The 8,116-nt window shown below is 50.0% G+C and overlaps 1 protein-coding gene across 1 annotated transcript; it reads right to left on the bottom strand.

Annotated features, from left to right (window-relative positions):
- Nucleotides 1-520: 520 nt before the first annotated feature.
- On the bottom strand, nt 521-6,722 carry LOC142912418 (tumor necrosis factor receptor superfamily member 11B-like). The gene is made up of 3 exons (XM_076060613.1): nt 6,596-6,722; nt 3,741-4,217; nt 521-2,900 (listed from the first exon to the last, which is right to left on the bottom strand). The coding sequence occupies exons 2-3, from the start codon at nt 4,192-4,194 to the stop codon at nt 2,794-2,796; spliced, it is 561 nt and encodes a 186-aa protein (XP_075916728.1). The 5' UTR covers nt 4,195-4,217; nt 6,596-6,722; the 3' UTR covers nt 521-2,793.
- Between the last annotated feature and the right edge of the window lie 1,394 nt (nt 6,723-8,116).

Here is an 8,116-nt window from a genome sequence, read left to right on the forward strand (position 1 = left end):
GCACGGGAAGGGTGCGGGGTGCGGGGTGCTCGCGTAGCCTTAGGAATGCGGAATTCGGTCGTGCGGGTCAAGAGGTCACGTGCGGGGGAATCACGTGGTGAGGCGCGGCCACGTGTCTACCCCAACTGGCGATCTTCCCATCAGCATCGGGGCCCCTGAATTGTCACGGTGAACTTTCGGGGGCCCACCACAACTCTACGCACACTGCCTCCTCTCTCTCTCTCGCTCTGGTAGAGTTGGCTTCAGGACGACCATAACGCCTCTCAGAACAATATAATATTACCGTGGAGGCGTCCTGTTGAGTTTGGCCAGGGCGGCACGGCGATAAGGGGGCGATAACCGATGAACGCAGACGAGGCGGTAAGATCACAGCTCACGGGCAGAAAAAGCTCGGTGGCTTTTTTGCCACCGCAGCCACGATTGAAGGGAGGTATTCAGCCGGAAAACGACAGATCGTAGCTGACGACGTATTTGCGGATTTCGGATCCGCTCCAAATTGGCGAGGAATTTTGAACGCGCGTCCATTTCGTGCAACTTTTATTCATAGGTTTCAACAGTCGACACGTAACCATCCGTGACAATTACAAAAACACATTGAACATTCCAAAAAAAGTCGTGCGCGTGCACACGTCATGTGACGTGTGTGCACACGTCATGTGACGCGCACGCACACGTCATGTGATGCGTGTGCACACGTCATGTGATGCACGTCACACGTCATGTGACGCGTGTGCACACGCAACTATAAAAATACTATGCTGTCAACAAACATGTGGAGGGACTGCGTTAACCAGTCCCCCAGTACTTAGAGGTACATTACGCTCCGCTCCAGAAATGCCTCTCTATAAATCTCACCAACGAAATATTTTTTTGTTATTTTTGTTCGCATCAACACTCTTCTGGGATCTTTGACGAGCCATATCCTCGTGTATCCTCATTGTTCTTGTATAAAGATCTCATTGGATTGATTGTAAGGATATTTGGTGCAATAAACATAGCGGTGGAATAATACAAAAAGAAGGATTTACCCTTTCTGGCAATAAGGCGGCAGGTGTTAAGATGTTCAAACACCAAATGGACCCCTGTTACAAGGCATCCAGTCTGCATTAACCACACATACTTGCGGTAAACCGTTCAAACAAATATACTTCGGTAATGTATGCATTGCCCTTTAAACTGATTGGCCTACACAACAACATGTACTCTTACGATGGGTGTATCTCACACTCACTAGGTGCAGTGCCTTCTGCTGATAATTCCTAACTCCAAGCCAGCACGCATTCTAGGGAAACATTGAGAGCCCTGCTTGTAGGAGAGTTTGTGAATACTGCTGAAATATATTTCCATTCTCTCTTCACGTGAAACACATGCTTGTACTGTGTAGGAACCTCCTGGTTATTACACCAGCAGCCCACAGGGGATTATTGTTGTGTCCGTCCGTCGTGCATCCAAAAATGGGAGGGGAGGGGCTGGGTGGGGAGGGAGGGGCTGGGTGGGGAGGGGAGGGGAGGGTGGGGAGGGGAGGGTAGGGAGGAGCTGGGTGGGGATGGTGGGGAGCGGCTGGGTGTGGAGGGAGGGGCTGGGTGGGGGGTGGGAGAGGTGGGGCTGTGTGGGGAGGGGCTGGTCACCCCGTGGTGCCCTTATAAAACTCAACATTTCACCTACTCACGCCGGCTTGTGCCCGCCCTCACAGTCGGACCTATTTGTGGAATACACCACGTGGTGCCGCCGTTGACCCTGGCCATTGACCGAGCAACCCAACGTTCCTACCAGCTCCCTCCCTCCGCAGGAATGTGTTTATCGATGAACCGTCTTCAAATTGGGGATTTTTGTAACATTTTAGCTGTAACGGTGGTCGCTCTTCGTAACTACGCCGTACTCTTCTGCACCTCATAGCACGGCAAATTGTCTGACATGTTCAGCGATTAAAGGTTTCAGTCGTGAGGAAGCGTTTGTTAATAATGTGGGCTTATTAAAGTTAGTCACTGTTATGTTGTCCCCAAAGCAGTTTGTGGCATGCGACAACCTTAATGTGCGTCCTCTGTTACAAGCTACGTCTCAATTTACGGAATGTAATTTAATTAATCATACCTCATCATCACCACTCATCGTGTAATTATTTAACCCTCTACAATCGATTTAATTAATGCGATGAGTGTTCTATATTGGATAATTTAGAGGACTTCAATCGACGGGCTTGAAAGACTCCGGCTACAGCTTATATAAAACTGTCATCTCTTTCCCAAAAATGTTTCTGCAGTTTGCCCAACGGCCCACAGAAGCATGTCACGCAGAACTACCACCAGGAGCCACGGCTTCCCTACGCACATGGCGATCAAACCAACATTTTAAATTCTGAAACCCAGAATTATTCGACAAATCAACTTTAAGATTTTGATTTAAAGCTTTCGTGACTACAGTAATTCATATTCTAAGCTCTTTCGGTAAAGTCACGTTGAAGGGAAACAATAAAATAATAAAATATATTTTTATTCCGAAATATTTATTTTATTATTTTATTGTTTCCCTTCAACGTGACTTTACCGAAAGAGCTAAGAATACAACTTTAAGATGGCAATTTTTGCGCAGTCAACTCGCCGAACTTAAGAACCCAATATAATCACGGCTGGGCAGCTGAAACATCGATTTAAATGGTTGCTATATCAATGTTTCTGAGCCCTCACACTCGGTTTGTGACTACAACAACACGACCATTTAAAAGGCCCTTCCCCCGCCCCCCCACCCCCGTCTTGTTCGACCACGTCTTTCTCCGCAACGGTGAACCGTGCATCCTCACCGACCCTCCTCCCGGCGGGGCGGTCTCCTCGCGCAAACCCGGAGCAGCAGCTTGAAGTGCTTCTCCAGCCTCCTTCCCCCCTGCTTCCCGCGCCGCCGCCGCCCTGCGTAGAGAGAGAGAAAGATGAGAAGAGAATAGGCATAAATTTCGATTTAAAGCTTTCGTGACTGCAAGGATTCATCTTCTTTGGTTCTTTCGGTAAAGTCACCACGTAGAATGAGAATAAAATAATAAATTAACACAATAAAATTCTCACGACGTTTCGGCCACAACACAAGTGGCCTTCTTCAGGTGAAAGGAACAGACCTGTCGGGACGACTTGAAGCTCTGTCGTCCCGACAGGTCTGTTCCTTTCACCTGAAGGGCACTTGCGTTGTGGCCGAAACGTCGTGAGAATTTTATTGTGTTATTTTATTATTTTATTCCCATTCTACGGGGTGACTTTACCGAAATAACCAAAGAAGAAGAAGAATAGGCACAAATTGGCGCCGGGAGATAGCTGGGAGATAGGAGAGTGGAGATAAGATTCCCCCCGACTTGACGAGCACTGGCCGGCGGGGCACAGTAAATACGTTTACAAATGAATGATCATCAAAAGAGTGAAAGTAGGAACCAATTGATTTCTGAGTGGGGTAGAAATCTCGCGCTGCGCGCGAAGGAGCTCTGTCCCGATGGAACGTGAACGATTTAACCTCTAGCCAATGAATGAAGAATGCATGAACGGGGAGTTTGGGCGTTCGTGCGTTTTTCGCCGCAGGGATCTGTTGACGGGGGAGGCCACGCGGAACGAACCCTTATCGATTCAACTAATTAAATCGGACGCAACGATTGAGCGGCGTCTTTGGTCACGGGCGAATCGATCGCCGGACGAATGGCAACGACACACGTAGTGTAGCCCAGCCCCTCCCCGCCCACCCCGCCCCGCCCCCCACCCCGCGCGTGCCTTTGGTGACGACGCCGTGCCCGGCGGCACAGCCGCTGTGCCGCTCGCAGAACTCCTGCGGCAGCGTCAGGAAGGTGCCCGGCTCGCACTCGCACACGCGGTCGTGCGTGGGGCTGCACTCCTTCGCGAGCCGCTGGCCCTCCTTGCACGGCGAGCCGCAGTAGAGACACCGGTCCAGGGAGTTCCAGAACTGCGTGTAGTGGCGCGGCGGGCACGGCGTGCAACGCGCCTCCACGTCGGACGTGTCCTCCAGGAGGAGCTGTTGCTGCTGCTGCTCGCTGGCCTTGGTGGAACACGGCAGCGAGACGTGGTGGCCCGGGGGACACAGCCCGCACGGCGTCTGGGACGGTGAAGGCATCGGCGAGACGTCTGCCGACGCCGCCGCCGCCGCCCCCGTCATCACCACCAGCAGCAGCAGCAACATCGTCGTCGTCATCGTCGTCATCATTGTCATCGCTAGCGTAGCCCCGATGCGATCTGCGAGGGGGGGGGGTGCGGGAGGAGCGCGCACGTTTTGTGTTTAAGCACAGGCGGGCGGGAGATGCCGTGCATCGCGTTACATCGCTGGTGCGTCGTCACCAGCGACCGCTGAGAGACGGCCGTGGGTTGGCGGGAGCGTCTTCATCTCCGCCAAGGATCGAGCGTGGCTGACGAAAACGATGACCGCGTGGCTGACGACAACGATGACCGCCGCGTCGAGATCAGCAAGGCGGGGGGGGCGGTATCATCGCCGACCATTCGATGGGCACCGATGCGATCACCACAAGTGTTGTTCGGCAAAGAGACGGACCGCGCGGGGGCGCAACGAGACGAAGGCAAAACCGCAGAGTTCAAACGCGAGTTCACAGACAACGGGGATAAAACAATGAGACAAATTATACATTACTCATTGTGTTTTTTCGGTAAAGTCACGTGTGTAGGAATACCATAACATTATATTAAAAAAAAATCAATCACGATGTTTCGACCGCAACACAAGCGATCCTCATCAGGCGTAAGAAACGAATCACGGAGGCAAATACAACAAGGAGAGACGAGAATTCAACAAACCTAAGGAAAATTACGTGATACACAACCAGTCAGGTCAACAACACAGACACTTACCTGGCGGACCACGAATTTCAGAAGAGTGTTAAATTTCGTGTTCAACCTCTGGATTGAACATACCAGCATAGACAGAGTGAACAAATACGAGGTACAAGTCAGAAATACAGAGACACCAAGAGGCAAGGACGGACAGAGAAGTGAGGTCGGATGAAACGGAAGCCTTAAATAAGAAGTGAAGGTGGGGGGAGGGGCCAGAGAGAAAGGACGGGGCAGGAGGAAACGTCGTGATTTATTTGTTTTAATATAACGTTATGGTATTCCTACATACGTGACTTTACCGAAAAAACCAATGAGTAATTTATGCAGTCACAGAAGCTTTAATTCTTTATTAACACACTTCTACGGGGAAGTTACCTTTACATCGTGATTGATTTATTTTAATATAACGTTATGGTATTCCTACATACGTGACTTTACCGAAAAAACCAGTAACTAATTTATGCAGTCACGAAAGCTTTAATTCTTTATTAAATAATCCATTCTTCTGGAATCTTCTCGACACAATCGGATCGTGGTGGTGGGGGGGGATGAGAGGACGGGGATCTTGGGACATCGAGGTGGGGGGAGGGATACGGGGAATGTTTGGTGGGGAGTGCGAGGTTGTATGCCGAGTGGATCGCCACATCCTGCCGCACAGAGACATCAGCAGGGGACTCAAGCCCCAAGCCTGGGGCAGTGTCGCGAGCGACTTCGGCATTTCGCCTTGGTCAAACGCTACAATCACGTATTCCAATCACGGCTCCAACTCTTTATCAATCGCACGATTTGTAATAATAATAGGGTTTTTCCCCTTTTTTTCTGGCAACAAAACTGAAACCTTTTAACAAGGAATCATGTCTACTGCATTAACCACAATACCTGCAGTCAAAATGCAAACAAAAAACATACTATGATAATATATGTGGCATTGTCCCTTAGAAAGAAAGCCGTCCCTTGGTGTGGACCAATCAGTTTCAAGGTCAATGCATTATATATTATCATAGTATGTTTTTTGTTTACATTTTGACTGGAGGTATTGTGTAAAGTCACCACGTAGAATGAGAATAAAATAATAAATTGATAAAATAACACAATAAAATTCTCACGACGTTTTGGCCACAACACAAGTGGCCTTCATCAGGTGAAGGGACAAGACTGTCTGGAGGACAGCGCTGGAGCGAACAAAGCCAAGCTCAGACCTTTAAGCTGTGTGAGAAGAAACAGAGCGCCTTGACAAAGGAATTAGCATAGCATTTAGCATTGAAACGGCTTGTGTTGTGGCCGAAACGTCGTGAGAATTTTATTATTTTATTTAATCAATTTATTATTTTTATTCTTATTCTACGTGTTGGTGACTTTACCGAAAGAACCAAAGATGATTAATCCTTGCAGTCACGAAAGCTTTAAATCGAAATTCCGACTGGTGCTTTTTAATCGATTTGTGTACACGCCACGAGGCTCTCTCCGCTCGTCGCGTTCACCGCGGCAGGGAGTCAAACTTCGGCCCCCACTGTCTCAGGTCACGCTCGATGTACCCAAAGACAAAGATCCCCCGGGTAGCCTCCGGCAAGACCGCCGGGGGCAAAGCGCTGCCGGCGAGCAGGGCCGCGAAGGCCGGGGAAAGGTTGCACGAGGCGGGAGGGTGGACCAAGCGCCAGGGCCGCACCCGACGAGGAGCTCACTCGTGGCCGAGTCGACCACCGGGGGGCACGGCCAGGAACGGCGCGGGCGTCCCCACCGCTCCATCCTCGCCGCGTCCCGTCTCTTACCTCGGGGGGCGTGGAGGCGGTGCGGAGCCCCGGGCGACTGTGAGTGGAGTCGCCCTTCGGATGTGCCGCTCGCCACTCGCTCGCTTCTCGTCGACTTGTGGGAAACTCCCCACCCCCACCACCACCCCCACCCCACCCACGTGCTCAGCCACCGAACAGCAGAGCCAAGGGGCGTGGGCGGAAGTGACGGGCGTGGGCAGGAAGTGAGGCGTGGGCAGGAATTGAGGCGTGAGCGGAAGTGAGGCGTGGGCAGGAAGTGAGATGTGGGCAGGAAGTGAGGCGTGGGCGGAAGTGAGGCGTGGGCAGGAAGTGAGGCGTGGGCAGGAAGTGAAAGTGACGGGCGTGGGCGGAAGTGACGTAATTGGGCGGAAGTGAGGCGTGGGCAGAGAGTGACGGGCGTGGGCAGGAAGTGAAACTGAGGGGCGTGGGCGGAAGTGACGTGTATGAGCGGAAGTGTGTGTGGGGTGGGGGGGACAGGGGGGGTGATGCTCATTGCTGTGGCTTGTCACGTGTTCCGTAATGTAAGGACCAAGTCAGTCCTTACGCTTTGGTTCTTTCGGAAAAGCCACGTGACTTTACCGAAAGAACATTTTATTTTATACGTAGGTATAAAATAAAATATATATTTTTATTTTCTACCTACTACGTATGGATTCCTGCAGTCACGAAATCTTTAAATAAAGATTGAAGTCAGTCCTTGATTGACCCACTGCTGGATGATGGTCACGGTCACTTCACCCCTTCCGCACGCCGTTGTTGTCGGTCGTGATGGTGGTGGTGGGGGGGTGATTCACCATATTTGACCACTCTGGCCAGTGGGGGCTGGTGAAGTGTGGGGAGGGAGGGGTGTGTGGGGAGGGAGGGGTGGGTGGGCAGGTCCAGGACCGGTTCGAATATTGCCACTGATGCGCGCCGCCGTGGGCGAGGAATCGAATCCGGGATGTGTGCTAACCACTGCGCCACCGTTCCACTCGGCTCATGCGGCAATAAGCATTTTAAATGTCACACTCGCAACCTGATGACGGTTATAATTACCCACAACAGCAAAACGTTTAACAACACCGTGGCCTTAGAATGTTTAAACGTATATATTCTTCACTCTTTCGGTAAAGTCACGTGAAGGGAAACAAAATAATAAAATATATGAGAATTTAATTGCGTTATTTTATTAATTTATTATTTTATTCTCATTCTACGTGACTTTACCGAAAGAACCAAAGAAGATATATTATATTTTGATTTAAAGCTTTCGTGACTGCAGTAATTCATATTCTTAGTTTTTTCGGTAAAGTCACGTTGAAGAGAAACAACAAAATAACAAAAATATATATAAAACAATAAAAAATTCTCACGACGTTTCGACCATAACTCAAACGGTCATCATCAGGTGTGTCGGTTTGCATAAATTTATTTTGAAAACGGCATATTTATTTATTTATATATATATATATATATAAATAACGTTTGCGTCACGCGCAGCGATTGGCAGTTTGCCCAGGACTAGTCCATCTATTTTTTGAA

This window comes from Petromyzon marinus, unplaced genomic scaffold (assembly GCF_048934315.1).
Source record: "Petromyzon marinus isolate PM22_M1 ecotype Great Lakes invasive population unplaced genomic scaffold, UKy_Petmar_22M1.pri1.0 PM_G_Scaffold_20, whole genome shotgun sequence".
Taxonomy (NCBI): Eukaryota; Metazoa; Chordata; class Hyperoartia; order Petromyzontiformes; family Petromyzontidae; genus Petromyzon; species Petromyzon marinus.